The sequence below is a fragment of the Micromesistius poutassou genome, assembly GCF_964030765.1.
Source record: "Micromesistius poutassou genome assembly, chromosome: 7".
Lineage (NCBI taxonomy): Eukaryota > Metazoa > Chordata > Actinopteri > Gadiformes > Gadidae > Micromesistius > Micromesistius poutassou.
The window spans coordinates 8999180-9022342 of record NC_140277.1 but is presented as its reverse complement, the minus strand read 5'-3'; the positions used below and the strand labels follow the sequence as shown (position 1 = coordinate 9022342).

Below are 23163 nucleotides of genomic sequence, written 5' to 3'. Positions count from 1 at the left end.
AATTCTGCTCACAACCATTGTGAAAACAGGCAGGACATGCACAATTAAATTACTTGTTTTTTTGTAAAATAATCTCTGCAATTAACATATGCCATTTCAGTCAAATTCAAGACAATTATCTGACCTACAGCACAGAAAAATGCATGCACAAGATATGCATTGCTGGAATAAGATAAAAACATTTTCAAAATATATTGTTACTTGCTTGGAAAAAAAAAACAAAGCAGGTTTGATTTACGTTTCTCTTGCAAAACCGTTTTACTGAAACAGTGGTGCTGAATACGGTTGTACACGTCAAGCACGAGAGACCCTTGAGCAACCCCTGGAGCAGCGGTCAAGCTCAGTATCTGAGGTTTGAAGACCTTATGGACTACATACTATGTATATACATATGTATACACTATAATATAATAATTTATACTCTACGAGTTAACAGTGCCAGTGTCACAAGGCATTCGAAAGTACAATGCAGGCTCTAGTAGATCATGAAAATAATTCTGCAAATATTGATGAGGTTGGGTTAGCGTGCATCCATAAAACACAGCAAAGATTGGTTACAGTGCAGGATAACCGTTGTAACATTGTACACCATCTCTACACATCATACCTGCAAACTCATAAGGGTTGAAAAAGGTGACAAACTAAACCATTGTAGGGGGGTATGGGGGCATCCCCCCCAGCCATATTTTGCTATTTTAACATGTAAATTAAACATTCTGGTGTACTCCCAGAAGAAAATAAAGGGAAAAGACAACATTTTCTTATAGTAAAAATGGCACATTTATTAACCCATAAACTGGTCAGTTACGACTGAGCAGTCCACTCCAGGACTGGAACGATGGGGAAAAACGCGCGCTATATCTTGATAGCGATTGGTGGTCGTGGAACGTGGAACGTGGAGTCATTTGGCCAAAGATTTTTTTATTGTGAAGATAGCAAACTTGTTTCTCGCTCATTATACAGTCGGTTATTATCAGGGGTGCACATAACTTTTTTAGTGAGTTACTCATTTGAGTAGGCTACCAGGAGATGGTGTTCGATACGCACTCCACAAGTAGCGTCGTTTTGATAATAATAAAGGCGATTAATTAATTAATTAATTACTGATAAGGGGGGGGGGGAGAGTGTTTGGTTGCGGTCGGGCAGGATTGTTGACGGGGGGGTCCAGTCCGTCACTGCCACGGAGCGATAGGATGTCTCACAGTGACGGATATTGCGATCAGCTGATTTTGCGCAGTTCTCCAGTGTGCGCGCGGTGCACACAGCGCTCCGGCTCCGTTTTGCCTTTTTTTTTGCAGGTGGGGAGACGCAGAAGTAGTACAAGATACACGTGTAGTTTTGTTTTGATGACCTGACGGTGAGTTACGCAAAGGCGCTGATTATGGGCGCGCATGCGTACTTGCGTACCAGTTATGCGCGTTATTATTATACAGTCTATGGTTGGTTGATTGGTCGGTCAGCCGTCGTTTCCGAGGCGGCTCTTCTTTCTGTATTCAATCTGTATTCAATCGGGTATTCAATTCAAAGAAAACTTGCCCCTGAAAACATTTAAAACAGCAGCGACAGCTGCATCAACGGGTAGCGGTTGCTCCGCTTCGGCTGCTTGCGACGCTTCTGTCGTCATCGTGTTTAACCAGCCAATAGCGCGCCAGGTGAAAAAAGCCAGCTTGGTGATTGGTGCCAAACGGATTGGGATAGGAAACAGGAGGATTAAACATGTTCCTTTCCATCCCCATGTGTTGTGCAGGGCGAATTCCAATCGCCGGCAGATGGGGGTGGGGCTACCCAGTCTACCTCACAGGTACAGAAGGCCTCCGACAAGGATGGGCCACTTGAGTGCAAATAAAGCTAGTGCATCCCAAATAATAATAATAATAAATAAAAAATAAACTCCAGGGAGTTAGAAAAAAATACATATATATATATAAAAAATTATAAAAAAAATAATTATATAAAAAAAATTATAAATAAAAAAAATAAAAATTTGGACCTACGTGCGCATCTTTTTTTTTGGACCTGCGCGCATCTTTTTTTTTTGGACCTGCGCGCGAATGTTTTTTTTTGGACCTGCGCGCATGTCAAAAACAAAGATGCGCGCAAAAAAAACATTCGCGCGCAGGTAAATTTTTATTTATTTATTATTTTTAAAAATATATATATATTTTTATAAATTTTTTAATATACTTTTTTTTTTTTTAACTCCCTGGAGTTTATTTTTTATTTTTATTTTTTTTCCGCGTCCTCCTTGGTCTGTTGTTGTTCTGGGATGCACTAGCTTTATTTGCACTCAGTGGCCCATCCTTGTCGGAGGCCTTCTGTACCTGTGAGGTAGACTGGGTAGCCCCACCCCCATCTGCCGGCGATTGGAATTCGCCCTGCACATGGGGATGGAAAGGAACATGTTTAATCCTCCTGTTTCCTATCCCAATCCGCCCGCGAGAGTGCACCGCCGGAGTTCGGGAGCTCGGCCGGTGCACGGCGACCGCGGGGACCAGCCACCGTGCACCGAGGGGCAGCTAGCCCCGCTGGTGGCCAATTGCTTGCAGCCATTTGAACTACGCCCGCCTCTTGTGCAGGAGAAAATGACGGCACCCTTACCAGACCAACGTGCAATCTACGATTGTACTTGGTCTGGCAATAGCCAGGCTACCTCTGAGGTAGAATGGAGGGGGTCCGATTTTTCTGTCTCTCATTTACTCCAGTCTCTCACTCAAACATACGCGCACACACAGCTCAAAGTTGTCTCTATACTATATTTCTATTTCTCCCGTCATAAGAACATTACTGTATGTAACCGTGGCTATCTGTTGCGTGGCATTCCCACTAAGATAGCTTTCTTTATAAAACATTAGTATTCATTTTTAGTGTTTATCATGTCACAGAAACCACAGTGAATCATGTGTTTCTGTGCCCCGCTGTGGTGTCGACAGCACAGAGCTCCGGTACCGTTACAGCGGTGGTTTCTTTCAGCTTGTATTGTATTCCAATTTTAGCGAAAAACACACATAACATTAGCTTGAAAGAAAACTGTTTAAGGATGCTTATCTTTGCGTGAATTTCGGGATGACTCGTCTGCCAATGACTTCAAGTTGGTTGTGTTTTAACCGGTAATTGTTGCGCCAAACTGGGACACTTGCTTGCGACGCAACAAGCGCCTGCTAGTTGACCTGCCGGGCGGGACACACACACACACCCCAATGTTTTCTCAATGGATCTCCACGAATCACACAAGTGGCCAATTTTGTTTAAAAAACGGCGAATTTCGCCGAAAGGTGACTAGTTTGCATGCCTGGACACATGAACAGCCATCGCTTACAGTATAATAAATTCAGTTTAAATTTGATTTAGAAATCACACTGCAACACAAGCAATAGCAGCCATGCGCGCAAACACTACAGATCAAATGTTCAAATATGACAAATGAACAAAAGCAAAAACCGTCGGAAATACACCAAACAATAATCTTTACTGTCATCCCCCCTTAATATCCATACCAGTTGACCAGAATAAGGCATTAGGCCATTTCTTATATAAAAATAAAATGTTGCAATATTGGGGCATATTGCTTAACATCCAACCAGAAAAGCAAGGTGATGACAGCTAGCACCTACAACCAACTATCGAGAGCTACAAACTTCTGGTAACGTGGTGTACAGCATTCAGGGTAACGTGGTCCAACACTGCAACAGAGGAGTAGATTGAGTGGGGGCCAGGATGCAGGACGGCACAGCGAGTGACTGGCCTCATTTCACTAGGGCTACTGTTAAAACACCTTCTGTTTTAGAAAAATACCTCAAAGGTTGTACAAAAATAATAACAAAATACTCTTATGGACGCAATACAACCGTTCTAGGCGTCGCCCACCGAGCTCATGTCTCAGTGTACTGTTCATGAAATACACTATGGCTATCCATAGAATGGCTCTCAAGTGTTTGCTCGAGGGCCGTCATTCTTTGCAAGTATTTCAGCTTACCACGATTCAATGAAGAGGGGAAGAGGAAGTGGCCCGATGCAGACTTCCTGTTGAATGCGTCAACATCGAGAGGAGCAGAGGCCAATGGAAGGATTCTCTCCACAAATACACACATGAATAAAACCAAAATACCCAGCGGGTAAAACAAAGAAAATACAACTCTTGCAGACCAACAGTTAGGAGTAGAAGTGGTGCATTTTTAAATGACAAATGAGTTGACTAGGATGGACGATTGACTCCCACAGAATGAACTCGACCTCTACCATACTTTCTCAAAAAGCATGTCCTCTCTTCATGCAACCGGCTATTCTTCCTCCTCTTCCTCTCCCCCCCCCCCCTCACTCTCCCCTCATGTAACACTTCAATGTACTGGACTCTCTTGACCGAAACAACTCCTCCTCTTCCTCCTGTCCCTCCTCTTCCACCCACTCTCTCCTCCCGTAACATGCACACAACTTGAATTCCACCGCCATTTCTCGAGTCTACTCCTCCTCCTCCTCCTCCTCCTCCTCATCGTCGTCCTCGTCGTGGCAGTGGGTGATCTCCTCGGGGGTCTGGGGGAAGAGGTGCGGCGGCTGCACCTCGCTGACCGAGCGTGTCAGCAGCTGCCTCTTGCCCTCCAGCAGCCGCAGGTCGGCCTCGTGGCGGTTACGCGTGGCCAGGGGCGACTCGGTGTCATTGAGGCCCACGTGGGCGTGCTCTACCGTCGACTCGTGGGGCATCTGGGGGAGAGGGAGCCAGAGTTAGAGAGGCAAGGGTCGTACTTACGGAATTATATGATGCGATGTGATATGTTAAGGTTTTGGGGATAATTGAATTTGGAAAAAAAACAAGAGACTTTGAGAAATTGGCTTGTGGCGCAAGACTCAATATAACAAGAGCTCTAGTGTTCTCTGTCGAACTGATGTTCGCTATAAATAAGCGGACCGAAACATCCACTATTTCGTCTTCACCTTAATTCACACACCCTTTCCCCCCTCCTTACTTTAACTAGAGGACCCTCCTCATTACTACCCCGCCCTCCCAGCCCTAAGTAAGCAACGATCACGTCCTCACTAACGTAATAACATATTCAACCAGATGACCCACCAGAACATGAGCGGCCCTGAACAGGTAGCTGAAGGGGTAGTAGAGCAGGTTGATGAAGGACGAGGCGTACAGGTCCGCGTAGCGCATCACCTGGGAGGCAAACAGAGTCTGCCGAGAGCCGCTGCGGAACAGACTGCCCATCATGCCGTAGCACATGTCCATGTCATGGGTGATTTTCTGGTAGAGAGAGAGACACATGTATATTATACATATGTATAAAGAGAGAAACATGTACATAACGACATGTTTATATATAAATAGAGAGAGAGAATTAATTTGCAGGGGTTTTCAAGAGATCAGATTGGCCAAGGTTTTGGAGTGATCTGATTGGCCGGGGTTTTGGAGTGATCTGATTGGCCGGGGTTTTCAAGTGATCTGATTAGCCGGGGTTTTCGAGTGATCTGATTGGCCAGGGTTTTTGAATGATCTGATTCGCATATCACGCATGTGAACCAGTTCACAAGCTCCCATGCCAGACCTCGTATTTTTCAAGCTGAGAATTACAAAATACTTAAAGATTCGGGAGATGTGGAGCTACCTTGATCCTCCTCTGGAGAGAGCTGATGTCGGGCCTCTCGTTGCTACTGCTGTCCAGGTTTCTACAGGAGCACAAACACACACCAGAGGGTCAGCCTATCCTGTCAGCCTATGAACGAATGGGCCATGGAACCTATTGGTCTGAAATTTGTGTTTTTCCAAATTAGACCAATTTTTTTCAGCCAATATTTATATATATATATAGGAGGTCTTATGTTAAGCTTCTTATGTTAAAAAAGGGCCGATCAGCAGCCAGACAAAGAGGGTGAATTGCTTTAACTTATTATCCAATATGTTGGATAATAAGTAATCGTATTGTAATCATGGCTACAAAAACACGTAACCGAGTTTACCCACTTGTAAAGTTCTGCCAGGAAGCAATCCAGGGACTGAAGTTCCTCAAATATGGCTGAAACAAAGACACAAAAACAATCAATCGCTTAAATTGGCTCCCAAAAGCCTTACACACGTGCAGGGTTTATCTGACAAAAAGATTCAGAAGAACTATCCACAACTTCAACGGCAGAAAAAACAAACCCTTCTGTGTGTCTATGCAAAAGTAGCTTTTTCTATATACATATCTATGTTGGTGTTTATTTCTGTGTGCATACATCTCTGTCTATGTATCCTTATATATATCTATGTACGGCCTATGTAAATGTCTAGGTCTATGTCTACAGTACATCTAAGTATGTGCTCACTGCTTTGTCTAGGTCTACATGTACACATACAGTATATGGAGGTATTGATGGTGTGAGCCCTCACCACTGCGTTGTCTATGTCCATATGTACACATACAGTATATGGAGGTATTGAACGTGTGAGCCCTCACCACTCTTGTCGGTCCACACGTGGAGCTCCTGGGCCAGCTCCGGGATGACCAGGAAGGTCCTCCAGCCCTGCCTCTTCTTGGACTTCAGGATGTCTCCGAAGATGTGGTCCCCGATGTACACAATGTCTTTCCCCTTGGCCCCCAGCAGGTCACACACGATGTCAGACGACCCTGGGGCAGCAGGCAGGGGTCATATGTTGACCAGTAAAAGTAGTGGCAGTGATAGCACGCTAGCTGTGTGTATATAGAGAATATCAGTGATAGCACGCTAGCTGTGTGTATATAGAGTATATCAGTTTAAGCATGCTAGCTGTGTGTATATTGAGAATATCATTGAGAGTGAGTTTCTCTATGCTCTACTCTATGCTTGAAAATACTGATATTTCACTCAACATCTTTTTATCTGTGCGTTGACTTTTTATAATTTTGCCGAGGTATGCTTCTAACGAGGTAAAACTTTAAGGAGATGGATCTTTGACAAGGTGTACGTTTGATGCGGTTAAACTTTGACAACAGTTTATAACTTTGATGAGGTGCGTTTTGTCATGGTGCAGGTGGTGCGTGATGTCCCAACAGCCACACACAGGAAGTCAAGCTCGCTAGCAAACTACAGGTGAAACTGTGTGCAACTTAAGATCTCCAGTAGATATTTGTCATCCTGTTCTAGTTGACGTGGGCAGTCTTAGATCTGCATTGGCGTTCCTACGTTTCGTCACTGATACGCACGCGCTGTCAACACCATCGCCGCACTTATGAGTCGGATAACACCCTCCCTATGATTAACAGCTGACGTTTTAATGACCGCTATATTTTTAACCTCCATCGTGACCTCAAAACTAATCAGCGCCCCTGAGAGGGTGTCACTGGGCACATTTCTCATCCCTCAACATGTGTCCGGTGGACATGACATGGAGGGGGCGAATAGGGACATCTGGTAGGCGAGGTAAGGACGAGGAGTGGTGTTGAGGACCACAAGAAGCCTTTACATCACAGGGTTCTCGATGGTACGATGGTCAAGTGACGTTGCACCACCATGCTTCCTTTCCTGTGTCACTATGAAGCATTTCAGAACCAAGTAGAGGCGCCACGAAAATCTGTATTTTTAACTAATTGTTATGTTCCTTTTCATTTCTATCACGGGTCACTTTGTTAAAACAGGGCTAACCCTTAAATCCTGGCGCCACCATGTACAACACCCCTGGGGAGAACCCTGGGAGGCTGTAACACTGGGTGCATACATCTCTCAGCATGATGGCCCAAACCCCTAAAGCTGGCAGTGTTAGAGCCATGCGCCACCAGTTTAGCTACACAGGACCAGAGAGCTAGACAGGACCAGTATAGAGACTACGAAGGTGTGTGTGTGTGTGTGTGTGTGTGTGTGTGTGTGTGTGTGTGTGTGTGTGTGTGTGTGTGTGTGTGTGTGTGTGTGTGTGTGTGTGTGTGTGTGTGTGTGTTGACTACCTCCAGAGTACACAATGCCATGGTGCAGGGGTCCGGTGTACGTGCCGATCTTCAGGCGACCCGTAACCTGTCACAAACCACAACAGAGTAGGGCTGCTTGATTATGGAAAAAAAAATCTATATCGAAATCATGGTTATTCAAATGATTATTTTTGAGTATTGATCATTTTTTCAGCATTTCTCTCCAAAAAAACCCTTTGTAACTAAGAACTTAGGGTTAGAAAAATTTCCCCTTAAGAAAATACACAAAATGTTAAAATAGAAAATAAGATCTAAAATAATGTACAAATATGTATACAGCTGTTCTAAAAAAAAAAAAAAAAAAGTTTCAACTCGATTATATTAGTTTTTTGATTGTTTGATGCTAAAATCGAAATCACGTTCAAAATGAGATTAATCGCACAGCCCTACAACAGAGTACGAAGACACGGGGTTACCAGGGTAACTGGAAGCAGGCATTTGCATGTCCTGCTCCTGCAGACCTTCCTCAAAGCCTCTTCTCACCGTGTCCACCTGGCGGAGCACCGTTCCCTCGCCGAAGAACAGCGGCTTGCGGGCGTCCACCAGGATCAGGTCAAAGTACGACTGCCACGGCCTGTGGGGCTTACCAGACTGTCTCACACACACACACACACACACACACACACACACACACACACACACACACACACACACACACACACACACACACACACACACACACACACACACACACACACACACACACACACACACACCAATGGATGCAAACACAGAAACACACACACACACACACACACACATGCATGCATGCAAATATACACACACACAAACATACACACACACAGGCGTGCACAAACACATACGTGCACGCACACAGCCACACACACACACACTAATGTCATTATTTCAATAATAATGATAATAATGACAACAATATATTGCATATTACGTTTTTCTGACCTTGGTGGCCACTCAAAGTAGTTTGCAATTAAAGGCTCCACCTCCACGCGCTAGTAGTTGTGAACAAAAACAAATCACAGATTAATATTTAAACCATCTGCATTACCTTGGGGCCGTGAGGGAAATCGAAAAGGTAGGTCATGATTTTCTGTTAGAAAGAGGGGAAAAAGGAAAATCTGTTAGAATTCAAATTCACAGGCTCACAAGTGATATTTAAATCTTGATGTCTAAATCAGACATCAACAACGACAGGTCTATTCCTCATTATAACAAATGATTTATTACATTAAACCTTTAGCGGTTTATTTTTGTTATTTTTTTATTGCATGTTTTCCATAATTTCACTGGTGTTTCTCCCGCTGTACGGTTGAGGTCAGAGGAGGTTCTCTCGCTGAGCTCACCTGTGTGTACTTGTAGTCGCTGTTGGTGGCTAGGAACACCTTGGCCACCTCGTTCATCCGACTCAGGAGCAGGGGCAGTTTGGCCTGGGGGCAGAGAGGAATGCAGAGTTAAAGGCCTGGTGCTGCAGTCAGGAGCTCGAGTCAGAAGCTACGTGCTATATTTAGAAACCATGCTCCCAACCATGCTCCCCTCAGAAGCTACATTCTAACATCAGAAGCTATGTACAGTATATTGGTTAGTAAGAGGAGCTTGGTGACTTACATCTCTGACAACGTACTTCTCAAGGTTTTCAACCGTCTTCTCTTTGAGAGAGCCCTAGAGGGAATACAAACAACATGGGTCATGAAGGGAAGGAGAACACTCGATCCGACCATGAGACGCAGGGTTCTAACTGGAGAAAGAACCAAACCTTGATATGGACCCAGTCCACGGTGTCGCGGACATCCTGGAACATGCTCTTGTAGGACATGAACAGATCTCCATCTTTGAAGCCTTTCTCACAACTACAAACCGTGAGGGAGGAAGAGATGTAAATCAGTAAGAAGACCGTATAACGGCACAAGGCAAGGTTTGTCAGGGTTAGGGAGTGTCAGGAGTCATTGAAAGGTTTGTGAGAGTTTATGGTTACTTAGCAGTTCAATTAGGGGTAAATTCAGGGTTAGGGAAAGATTAAGAAGGTTTAGCGAGGATTAATTAAAATTAGGAAAGGTAGGGAGGGTTAGGGTTAGGGTTAATTAAGTGTGGGTTGGTAAGGGTGAGGGTTAGGGTTAGTTAGTGTTAGTATGGTTGAGAGTAAGTTATGGTTGGTTAGGCTTAGGATAGGCTTACCTTTTGTATCTGGAACAGTTGGAGAAGAAATCCACAAGACAAGCAAAGAGGTAGGTCTCTGAAGAAAACACATAAATCATTTATTGAGATATATATATATATATATACATTCTCTTCTTTCGTTGATATTCAGCCATTCATACCAGGGAGGTTGAAGAGTGTGTTGAGGATGTAGAAGCGGTCCATATCTCCACGCTGGATGAACTTGTTAGGATACATCTCCCTGATGTCAGGCCTGGGGATGAGTACATGAATATGAATGGATGACACCTCAACTACCACTGAAAGCAATAATCCATAAAACATTGATCTTATTATGGAGAAAAAAATAAAATCCCATATAATCTTAGTTGGGATAATTTACATATAGTTTGGCAGTGGCAAATTAAATTTTATGAAAAGTTATTAGTGAAGTATCAATAATTATGCATTTTATTACCAGCAACTATTTATTTTTCTACCTTGACTAAGCAATTACTGCCTCTGGGAATGAAAAAAGGTGTTTAATTAAACATGTGATTTTTAACCACGTAGTGACAACTTCTGCAGTGTCTGAGGTACGGTTAAAACAACATGGAGCAGCCATCTTCAGAAGAAGAGGGGCCAGGTGATATCAATACGTGCATGTGCGTGACTCACCCACGCATGAAGTTGAAGCCGTGCGCACACACAAGGATGTTTCCATAGGTGTCCACCTTCAGCAGGTTACCATAGGTTGTGTCAAACATCAGACCTCTGAGAGAGAGAAATGGAGAGGGAGAAAGAGAGAGCGTTGACAGTAACCATGGCCCAAGTGGTGGAACATAATCCTCAGGGTCTTTGTGTAAATGGAAAGTAACCATGGCCTTTAGCTAGGTCTGGTTCAAAGTGTGCTTCATGGTTCCCTTTTATATCATCTTTTTATATCCATAAGGTCTTCCATTTTTAGGACAATTGACTCGTAGACACTTTGTAAATGGTGAAAGGTATAAAAACAGGGGGGATGGAGAGAGTGAGACAGAGGGAGAGAGAGACAGAGAGAGGAAGAAATGGAGAAAAGAAATGGAGAAAGATAAACAGAGAGAGAGGGAGAGAGAGACAGAAAGAGAAAGAAATAGAGAGAGAGGGGGAGAGGGAGAAAAAGAGAGCACAAGTGGGAGAGGAAGCTCTATAACATTCAAAAACATAATTTTGCATTTTGAATGCCAGGCGAGGCGACGGGCCTGACATTCAAATCTATGTGTTTCCACATGACTTCCATGCAGGGTTTAGAGAACAGCAGGAGCAGTGCTGCGGGAGGCCACCGACCTGGTGGGGAAGGTGGGGTCGTACACGAAGCTGGACAGCTCCTGGGGGTAACCGATGGAGACCAGCCGGGCCACGGTCAGCTCGAAGCCCAGCGACTCGTACTCTGGAGATTTGTACACTAATACACACAAAGACACACAATGCTTTAATACGTTCCTTCGGCTGGCCGTTTTGGGGATATACAGTATATGCCTTCTGATCCAACGTTGATGCTTCACAATCTAAATCGACCCCGGTACTCAACCACTTTGCCAATTGCAAACCCACATATTTTATGTTTCAAACTATATATTTTAAGTAGATTGTATTTTTCATATCCTCCTTTTTTGAATATCCTGTCAAGTGGCAAGGAGTTTGCTCCTTGTATGTGAAAGCTTACCTGGCAACACAACTCTTGATTCTGATGATAAAAGGGGTTTTGTAGGGAAAATAACAAGTTGTTTTCTATATTTCAGGTGTGACGACACACTTCTAAAAAAAGGAGAAGCCAAATAAACCAACGCAATGTGAACTCCTCTGTGAAGAGCGGTTCTAGGAAATACCAGGCAGGGCAGGGGTAAGCTAGGTTGGGTCTGAAAGGCTTAGAAAAGCCCCCCAGCGTTCGCCAGCAGGGCCTGACCATGTACGCCAAAAGGACTTTGCCGCGATATCATCGCTTTGACAGTTATGTTGGACCTAAAGCCAAGCCTGCATGCCGACTCCCTTAATGCTCAGCTGTTGTGTCACTTGTCACACATTAAAAGGTAATGGATAATAGGTTATAGGGTCCAACGACCAGGCGAAAAGGTCACCCTTCTTAGGGCAATCCCCAAGAGAAAGCATGAAGCCAGGGAACTGAAGAGGAGCAGGCTGACAAGTGTTTTCTCAGGCCCAAAAGTTAGGATCTGCTCTTTACATTCTGGCAGGTCAATAAGGTAGGTGGTTTGGCTCAGCCAGTGTGGATTTGTGGATCGGGGGAAAGCTTATGATGACCATTGTCCCTGACAGAGTTCTGTGGGAGGTACAGCAGGAGAATGGGACACTGTGGTTGGCTAGTGTGGGCACGATCTGTTGCTGCACACCGGGTATTGTGTCAAGGGTCACGTTTGAAATCGCTGTTGGACTTAAATAGCTCTGATACATTGGAGTACTTTTCTTTCTTAATTATTGTACTACAACCTGTAGGAGTTTGTAGCCCAGTACATTCCCGAAAGCAATACTGTGAATCCGGAGAATTGACTATGAGTGGTGGTTTCCCCACCGCTCGTCTGCACGTACCTGCTAGTGTGTAATCCATATCAAAGCCAAAACACTTGATCTTCTCCATGGCCAGGCTTCTGTTTACAAACACCCTGCAGGGAGGAACATTGGCATACAGTCAGTTGACACCTAAAAACACCACTGGGTTACATTCATCGTCTACACACCAAACACCACCAGACATTCAGGATACATTCCTACACCAAACACCACAAGACATCCAGATACATTCCTACACCAAACAACAACAACAACAGCAGCAGCAGCAGCAGCAGCAGCAGCCGTACAGAGTTCTGGAAGAGTGCAATAATATTATTGGGTTGGCTGTTGTCTGATGGTCCATGTTGAATTGATGCCTTTGTTTTATCTCTTAAATCAGGAGAAAACAGACGTTTTAAGGAGAGTGAGATTTCTGCTTGCGTCTGTCTTAAGTGATGCAAAACATAGAGCCAGCTTCACTCTGGTCGTAATGGATGGATGGATTACACTGGGCAAAGCCATTGCAACAGTGGGTGTCATCGCTTTTGAAACAGGTGATCAGGAACAACATGACTCCCAAGCCGTTCAACCCACCCATAATATTGCATATCCTCTCCTGACATCTGTAAAACAGTTATTCTTGCTGTTGCTAGAATGCTTACTGTTGTGTTCACATCTGATTCCACTGAATTCAGTTAAAAAAAGAGAAAGGCATAAGAATGCTTTGGGGAAAGGCTAGGATTGCAGCAGGTTAATGCATTTTTTTTAGGAATGTAAATTAAACCCACACCCGCCACATGCATGCATTGACCAATCAGAGCATCTGAACAAAAGACTTCCTTGCCACACCAACATATCCTCACCATTTACTTGTTCACCACAGAACAGCAGGAACTCTGTGGCAACATCACTGTTTCAAATCGAGCAATACTTTCTATAAAAACAGTGCTACTGATTCCCTACTGCGTAATGTCCACACAAGGCTAACATTCAAATGAGGATGATGCATACATTGAAGTTACACCAATGCAATGGAAAACATAAAGGATTGTATAATATAGGCAGAAATGATCTGCCCCTATACTATCAGACCTTATCATCCAAAGTATCTTTCAGCTAATTCAGGTACAGCTCATTAAGGACCAAGTAGGGGCTAGGGCTTATTACTCTGGGAAGCTTACACATCAACTGGGGAATTGGAGATCAAACTCAGAACATCTCAGCCGGGCGTCAAAGGCCTAACCGGTGGACTATATTGCTTCCTCTCATTTGTAATAACAGCTTAGTGGCAAACATGTATGACACATAACAATCAGAATCAAGTTACACTCTGATTTCACATTTTCTACAAATTGCTACTACATAACATCTCATCTCCCAAATCAAGTGAGGTTTAATCATTGTAGCCCTTAATCCCAGTCATGGACTCAAAGAGATGGCCCACATTATATTACCCCATACACCCCAACCCTAAGCCCTCTAAGGGGCATGGGGGAACTCCCCAAGAACCAGAGGGACAAAACACAGAAGAGGGATCCTTGCTTCCAGGGATGCTTATGAGGGCAATAGGGGCTGAATGTTTAGACAGATCATAGTACCACTGACAACGAACATGGACATCCTAGTCTACAAGACACAAAAAATTTGAATGACCGCTTCGGACAGCCTTAGCATGGACTTGACCAACTTTGGCCAGCATGGACTTTTTTATGTATTTATCAACCAGGACTTTGCAAAAAACATAAACTAAAGAACTACTCCCTGAGATCTTAACTGGACAAAAAAAATAGATTGGCTTTGTGTTAGGTGAATAAAACCCCATTTCTTCCCCTTAACTGGGTCATTCTGCCACCACCACCAGCAGCAAGCCCCCTAAAGGACGTAGAGGACCTACACGCTGGTGTCTTCCGCCTGAGACCCCCAAACAGATCATTAGGGCTGGCGCCTGGTCCTCCTACCACAGTATGCAGTGTTCATGTTCCCTGCTGTGACATGCGTGGGAGCCTGAAGTTTATATTCAGATGACATTGGTGGACAGGCAGGTAACCCTGAACCGCCTGAAGGGTTATGGAGATGGAGGGATGAAAAACAGATGGCAGGATCACCAGGGAATGAGACGAGAGCACCTCACGTCCAGACACTTGCCCTGATCACGGGCTGTGGTTTTGTTTTTCATGGTGGTGACGATGGTGGTGGGGGTGGGTGGCCTAGTGTCAGTATGGGTAAAGGCTGAATTATACTTCTGTGTCGAATAGCCGCCAGAGGTACGCCAGCACTCACAGTTATGGTTCTGCTGGTAGACTGCTTAAAAGATTGTATCGTCACAGTTCAATGGCATCGGGAGTCACCTTTAGAGTATGAAGATGATGTGTCATACCCATGAACAAATTAGTGAACATAGTCTTTCTTGTCTATTTACTCCCTGTTTTTTTCCCTGTCGTTGAGAAACAAACCAGAGGGCTCTCTGTAGCCTGTAGATGTAGTTAGATTTTCACGGCGGTGCACATAACCTAAGGCACATGCAGGTGACGTAGAGACCCACGTATACCTACAGCAGCTATTAAACACTGACGTACCATTCAGCTTTAATGGTCCATGACGTGATGGAGGATCAATTCACTTCATGGACATTGATCCAACAACAAATAAGGAAAGGATTAAGCATTAAGTCAGTATAAATTACCCGGCAACAGGACAGCGTACCTCATTGCAGGGTGGATTGGGGCCAGATCCCTTGGAAAGCTTTGCAATAGAGAATACATTTGCCATGATAACAAAGTTACCACTGCTCTTGTCTGTACTGGCACCTGATCTGTCTTTGTGTATGTGCTATAACGAGTGTGTAACAAGGATAGTTCTGGTCAAAGCAGATTAAAGAATACAATTAAGAGGAATAGGAATACTGCAGAAAGTTTATGGTTAACAGAAATTAAAGTGCCCTGCATCTGCACCATCTAATGGACTCCCGGTATATGTTGCATGGGGAAGAACTTCCTTTTCAAGATGTCTCTCTTTCTTATCTTTTACCTGTGGTGGGCTTCACGACGGTATTTCTTCATCGCCATACCGTCCATGTTTGCTGGCAAGTCGGCGTAGTTCTGTAATCGGTCACTCCACGAAGTCGTCATCTCGGATTGGTTCCTGCGAAATTTAGAAGTACCCAAGTTGCTGATGATGTAAAATATTAACTCGGTACATTGAGGTCTGGGTTTCAGCAACTTGCAATCAAATCTAAATACAGTATTAATTTAAAAGAAATCGACATGCCCTGCATCACTGTATAAACGCAAATCAGAAGGTTTCATTAATAACGTTGACCGAACAGAAAACATCACTAGGCTAGTAGGTTTCATCAATAACATTAACTCAACAGAATATATCACTAGGTATCATCAATAACATTAACTCAACAGAATAGATCACTAGGTATCATCAATAACGTCAACTGTTGCAAGAACAGAACAGGACGAAATAGAAAAGCAGCGTTTGCAGATTTAACGCATAAGCTAAGGAGATAATATCAAATCCAGACATTTCAATCAGTTGCATGGCTACGTTTCGAATGAACTATAAACCTCGAGTTGCTTATTTGCAAAAATCTGCACATATTTAGTTATATCATATAATATACGAGGAAGCTTTTGACAGGTTGAGGGATTTCTCGGGTTAAGGTCGGCTGCACAGTTATGACAGCTGTGAAGCTAATGGAGCTAGCACAACTTTTTAAAAACCTACGAAAACAAGTTGTTGACTTAGCAAATTGTGGCGACTGGTTATTTAGACTACCCGTAAATACATATTATTCAAACACGGTTTGGTGAAACAACATAATAGAGGAAGGGGGAAGAGTAACTCACCCGTAACTCTTGTGTAATATCGTCTCACAGATTCTGTTGTGGTGGTCACTGAGCTGAGCATGCGCAGTCAGTGCATTGCGTTTTCAGTTACAATGCAAATAACACCATTAAGGGTAATGTTTGTTGCAACAGTTTTCTTTTTTTTATTGACAATCTAGTAATACTAGTAATAGCTTTTTCAAGACTTTAACAGAAACTTAACTGTATAGACATTTAAAAATATATATATTATTATTATTACAATATATTGCTTAATTATAAAACGGCCATACTTCATTTCGCCATACTTACGTAACCGTTTTATAAAAGCAATAGATCACTTCAGTCAGTGGTATACGGTCATTATACCACAGCCTGTCGTGATCTATCTAGACCCCTCAGTTTTTTGACTTTGCCTTTTTGGAAGCTCGGTTCCCTCTGGCTCCCACGTAATTCGAACACTGATTTATACATTTGCAGGGAATGTTAAATAAGTGCGGTGTAAAACCAAAGATAATACCGTTAGCATCTACAACTTGTATTTAATAAGCCTAAATTGTTGTGCTGTGTCCTGATTGGCTGAAGAGAAATAGCCACATCGTTGCGTTCTAAAACTGGACCTGGCGATTTGACATGTTCAATCTTTTGGGGACTCCTTGCGATGACCAGTTCACACTGCTGCAACTTTTCCCCTGCGAAAACGGGTGGCTTAAATCAAGCGATCTGATTGGTTCCCAACTATTATATATATATATTGAGCATATACACACAGCTATGACGCCAGTTCAGTTTATAGACTTCCGTATCACTCCGCGCCTAACTTGAACTGTTGTTTATTTATATAAAAGCAATAGCATAATTCACTGAAGACTAAAAACATATTGATTGCTGGAGAGGGTGGAAATGTTGTAAAGCAATAGGCACACGGTGAGTGAACTCGATAGTAGGCTAAATTGCCGGCGAACCAAGCTACCGTCTCTAGCCTACCCTTCTCTCTGAAGGACGCTACAGTGTGTTGCATAGCAACCGCCGTACACTTGCAGGCAGCCAGGAGGGACTACTTTTTTGTATTCGTTAAAAAAAATGCTTTTCAGACTTTCTCGCTTTTTCAAAATTGAGGGTGTCTATGACTTTCATTTCGCCATACTTACGTAATCGTTTTATAAAAGCAATAGATCACTTCAGTCAGTGAAATGTTCTCATTATACCACAGTTAAGGGGGTCGCCGTCCCGACGCGCAACGCCCCTTAACTGTGGTATAATGAGAACGATATTTATGTTATTATAACTCTAGTTCTATGATTGTAGGCGTAGCCGTCTAGGCTTCGCGGGCTTGTCCCGTGCGCGTGCTCGCGCGCACTGAAAATTTCAGCTATGCACCAATCAACGTGGGCACCGCCCACATTCCCCACGGCACCGTGTATATAACGCGGCGCAGATCAGCGTTCGTCCTCCACGCTATTCTTTCAGCTATTGGAGAAAACAGCAGGTGGGAAACTAGACGGCTACGCCTACAATCATAGAACTAGAGTTATAATAACATAACTAACGTTCTATTTCATGTAGGCTACGCCGTCTAGGCTTTGCCTTATGGGCTAAGGTGAAGCTGCGAGTGGAGCCCAATCAATGTACTCCTGCTGGACCCCAAGTCACAAGACCTAAGTCACAGGGCACAACAGACTCAAGAACCCGAAATTCTCCCAAGAGCACGCAAAGTGAGGATCAAGAGAATAAAGCAAGTCTGTAATTTCTGACTCAACCCCTAATTCATAATCTATGATAAATCGGGCGATGCAGAGCAACAAGGCTTCTCCTACGTCCGCTGCCACTGGGGGCGGAGCTAGGAAAAAACCCAAGCCACCAACTGCGGCGAGCAGCAAGGCCCCTCTTACGTCCACTCCCAACGAGAGGCGGTAAGAGGAACCGCTGGCAGGCATAACAACGAACAGAGCATCTAATCGGCTTCACAAAGCAACGAAGAAGCTCTGGTTGCCAGTGGACACACAGAATGTGTAAAACTGGATCAAATATGCGACATTGGATTAAAAGTCCACACAAGCAATCATAACTTTCTCAATAAACGCAAAGCGTATAAGAGACAAGGATAACATTCATTAGAAATGGTCAGAGGACAGGACATTAAAGACGGATAAAAAGCGCCAGAGGATCGAAAGGGTCCCTGGATAACCCACACAACACGGTGGGAAGATCCAACCGTGGTGCAAGCATCTCTTGACCAGTGAGTGACTGAAAAAACGGTTACCTTCACAGCCTGTGGGGCCAGCCGAAATGGCTGCCGCAAGGACTTGATAGTGGAGAAAGCAAAGCATTTCTCCAGTAAGCACAGAAGGAAACCAAGCTCACTGCCCACCTCACAAGAGATGGGTCAACATGGTTGTTGTCACACCATGTAGAGAAAGCGCTCCACTTCACCGCGCAGAGGGCGGAATAGCGAAAGGCGCTTAGGCACTCTGGATAGTGTTGATAACCACTGCTGGCAGTCTGCCCTGCAGGATCAACCAAACCAAAGCAACCGGTCTGGGCGCCCACGATATGCAGGGCTCTAGGCTGGGCTGAGCAGATTATGACACGCTGTCTGTTCTGATCAGAACATAGCGGCCACGCACCAGGTGAGGAAAAGGAAAATAAAAAAAAATTTCACCATGGCAAGCTCTAGCACATTTATGTGTGCAGAGGGGGGCGTCAGCCTATGACTAAGTGAGGGAGTCCCTCCCCAATGCGTCAACGAGGTGTCCATAAAGACCACAACGTAAGACGTCACTCAAAGGGAATCCCCTTGAGAGATGCAAGGGGGCTTCCCCAGTATTCCTGGTCTGGCAACACAGAGCCAGTACGGAGAGCACCCTGAGCTTATATTGCCTGGGGATCCAACCTCTGGGTAACCACTGCTGTAGTCTACACAAAAAGGGGAACACAGGGGAACCACAGGGTGGGCAGCTGCCATCAGCCCCAACAGGTGCATGATAGACAGTGCGGTCACGCTCCTGCATCTCACAGAGGAGGCTAGAGCCTCGCTGTCATCGTGGCAGAGTCTAGGGAAACTCCCATAGGCTAGCCGACGGCTGGGGAGTTGTGAGCTCTTCGCAGTTTATGGCTAAACCCAAGGAAGATCGAGCAATCGTTTATCACGTCATGGTGTCACGTCTCGCAGCTTCCTCTGAGTGGCTCAGGACAAGCAGGTTGTTGAGATACAAAATAATATTTTTATCCCTTGACGCCTGAGTGGCACCAGCACAACCCCCACACACTATGAGGTGCGCGGAGCCAGCTTTTTTAGATCCAGAATGGGCTCGTCTCTCAAGAGACAGCCACCTCCACTGCAGAGTCATGCTCTCAGCGGGGACCTAGCTCAATAGGCCGAGGGTGTGCAAAACACAACGGCTCTATAAATAACCCTAAATTCTCCTAAGAGCACACAAAGCGATGATCAGGAGAATATAGCGAGTCTGTAACTTCTGACTCAACCCCATTTCATAGAATATATGAAAAAAGGGCGATGCAGAGCAACAAAGATTCTCCTACATCCACCACTGGGGCCTTCACATGGCGTGTGATGTCTGGCTCGTCTGCAAGCGGAGAATACCGCTGCAGGGCAGGCCGAAGCGACAGGGTGACAGAAGAACGTACAATGAGCAACTCCGCCTTCTCCTTACAGCGAACCGACTGTAGGGAGAAAGGCTCTTGCCAAAGTGCATAGCGCTCGGGGAGAGGGCGAGCAGACAGCTGATTAAATCTGTCTGGCCCCTCCCACCTTCACAACGTGTGTCATGTCTGGCTCGTCTGCAAGCGGAGGCAGGCCGAAGAGACAGAGCAACTCTGCTTTCTCCTTACAGCGAACCGACTGTAGGAAGAGGGGAAATGTCGGGGTCTAGGGGACTCGTGCACTAGTGGTGGCTCGTTCACGAACGAATCAGTTCGAACAAACGACTCTTTAAAACAAACGAACCAAACTGATTCGCCGCTCTCATTCGTCGTCGTTCGTTTGCCGAGACTCGACTCCCAGCTCCACCCACTAGCTGACTCGCGAGTCGCCGTTCGTTCACTGACTGTGTTTAGCGGTGAAGACTCGAGGACTGAGAAGTCACGAGAGTCAGCCGGGCAACAACATCCCGATTCCGAACATGAAGCACTCTGTTGTGTTGATTGATGACCGTTTGCACCATTGCACGATCATGATTCATTTGAGAATGAGAACGCGGGAGGAACTGAGTCTGACCGACTTGGCTGAGAACGTGCATTCGCGATTCGTTTGAACGAGAACGAGGGAGGAGCCGAGTCTGACCGACTCAGTGACTGAGAATCATGATTCTCCACTACCGGAAATGCGAATGAACGAACGAACGAAAGAATGTTCTTGGCAAACTGATGCATTCAAACTAATCATGAAATCCCCCACTATCGTGCATGAGGCCGCATGTGTGGCAACGTGCGACAAGTCCCCAGCCCACTCATGAAGCACATGGGGTCACCCGCATGGAGGCGGACGAACACGGGCTATACTACACCACACTACAACCACTAGGCTGAAGGGAAGGGAGCGTGACAATTCTACACATGGTTGTGTAAAGTGCGACTTTATAACTTTCCATAATTTATATATACAACATATATATCATTATGTGAGGAAAGAAAGATAAAACAGGTCGGTTCTTCCGCGGTCTGGTCCCCCTCGACGTAGCGATGACGACGGCGCTTCCCACGTCGTCTGGCAGGAGACTGTCATGGCCGACAGGCAGAGGAGAGCAAGTTACGTTCGTAACATCCGCAGCGCTCAGGGAGGCACAGACACATGTCTATCCCACAGAGTCGAGCTGTTTGGGAATGGTGGGGGCAGCGGCTCTACGTTCGGACTCCACCCGGAGTCTGGACAGTAGACTGCTTTAGGGTTTTTTCCTCCACCATGTTGTCTTCTTCTATGATGCCGACTTCACTGGCACTGTCGAAGCAAACGGCGTGGCGCCGCTGGCGTGCTGCTGGAAGCGCCACCGGGCAGGAGGAGCAGAGAGGCCATACCTCTGTGGGCTCTGTCACGCCGCCGGGCAGGAGGAGCAGAGAGGCCTTACCTCTGTGGGCTCTGTCACGCCGCCGCTGCGTTTCTTCATCGTATATCATAGTCGAAGTAGTTGACTAGTTTCAGCAATTGCGGAAAGAAAAGGGAGGACGAATGCTGATCTGCGCCGCGTTATATACACGGTGCCGTGGGGAATGTGGGCGGTGCCCACGTTGATTGGTGCATAGCTGAAATTTTCAGTGCGCGCGAGCACGCGCATGGGACAAGCCCATAATGCCTTGATTCCACCGGGGACGTAAGCGCCGCGGAACGGCTGCGTCCTGTGCCCTGCGTCAAGGCCGCAGTATACTCGCCGTTCCCAAGTTGTCACGGGAGCGCCGTGACTATTTATACTTGCGCTGGTGGCCACGACACTATTTGCAGTCTTCTCCTAAACAGAGGTGTCGCCACTGAGGAAAGGCTACCGACTTTTTACTATTTCCACGCACTAGAAGAAGAATAAAACGTAAACAATGGCAGAACTGGCAGCAGCAATGATGTCACCGTCAATGTCGGCGACGATATTGGATTATGTGGATGTTTATATATATATATATATATATATTTTATTGTGTGGTGTATATATTTTATCAATTTTATTGTGTGGTGTGTGTGTATATATATATATATATATATATATATATATATATATATATATACACACACCACACAATAAAATTGAAAATATAAAGAAAGAAACAATAAAACAAACTAAAACCTTAACAATAACGCGCATTTAAATGTGCATCAACGTTCACACATTCTTCGTGGGTGCTGCTGGGTGTGCTCTAACACAGTCTGTAACAGCTTTTGATTCAGCTGGTCATGCACCTGTGGATCCACACTCTCCATCAATTCCGCCTTCGAAATGTTCCGTGGCGCTTACGTCCCCGGTGGACTCAAGGCGAAACCTAAATGAAATAGAACCACAGCCTGTCGTGATCTATTGCTTAAGTATAAAAACAAACTCTGAGTCTATTCTAACATTTGAGTAGATTTTGTTGAATTGGACTGATTGATTCTAGATAGGCCTAGGCGTTGAACCAAAGGTCCCCCTAAATAGGCTTATATGTTTTGATAACCTTACCACAATAGGTCACAAAGGCTTCATTATCTTCTGATAACTCCTGTTGTCACCTTAAATTCAACAGCTTTATTGGCAAGGAAAAATTGCAGAAGTAGTTAAAAAAATAAGGGTAAAACAATTAATTGGATGAAATTGTCTACCATACAAAGTAACAAACAGGTATTCAATAAAATATTGCTTTTAATGTTAAAGAAAATCTATACAGTTAGGCCTAACTTTGTGCAATATGTTATTGCTTGGAGTAAACATTACTCTAATACAAACAGACAAATGCAGGTTTAGAAGGTACGGTATAAATGTATTCAGCTTTAGTTAGCTGGACAGAAGTGATGCATTGGATGTCCTCATCTCATTAGAAAAGGTGACATCATGACATCATGCTGCTGTGATTTCACAAACATGGATTTCCCCCCAAAACATGCTAGTTTGCTCCTTGCAGGTATTTTAGATTTTTTCCTGATCCGCAGATAATTCTGAAATGGTTATGGTGTTCAGATTAAGTTATTTTTATTATTTCCTTTTTGTAACATGTTTAGGTGTAACAGACAAATGTGATGGTGTGTTGCTTTCCAACAGGAATGTTTATTGATGTTCTACATT

At 44.7% G+C, this 23163-nt stretch overlaps 1 protein-coding gene across 1 annotated transcript; it reads right to left on the bottom strand.

The window, feature by feature from the left end:
• Nucleotides 1–2365: 2365 nt before the first annotated feature.
• On the bottom strand, nt 2366–16466 carry nt5c2a (5'-nucleotidase, cytosolic IIa). The gene is made up of 18 exons (XM_084470731.1): nt 16427–16466; nt 15597–15710; nt 12609–12682; nt 11352–11469; nt 10704–10799; nt 10208–10299; nt 10065–10122; nt 9646–9739; nt 9498–9551; nt 9236–9319; nt 8941–8982; nt 8397–8504; nt 7893–7959; nt 6432–6602; nt 5957–6008; nt 5601–5661; nt 5063–5239; nt 2366–4695 (listed from the first exon to the last, which is right to left on the bottom strand). The coding sequence occupies exons 2-18, from the start codon at nt 15695–15697 to the stop codon at nt 4456–4458; spliced, it is 1689 nt and encodes a 562-aa protein (XP_084326857.1). The 5' UTR covers nt 15698–15710; nt 16427–16466; the 3' UTR covers nt 2366–4455.
• Nucleotides 16467–23163: the final 6697 nt, after the last annotated feature.

Coding starts and splice junctions, on each gene's coding strand:
- nt5c2a (XM_084470731.1), bottom strand. CDS start 15,697: ATGACGACTTCGTGGAGTGACCGATTACAGAACTACGCCGACTTGCCA. Junction 5,662..5,956: donor TTCCTGGCAGAACTTTACAA/GTGGGTAAACTC, acceptor GTGCTCCTGTAG/AAACCTGGACAGCAGTAGCA. Junction 5,240..5,600: donor CTCTCCAGAGGAGGATCAAG/GTAGCTCCACAT, acceptor TCTCTCTACCAG/AAAATCACCCATGACATGGA.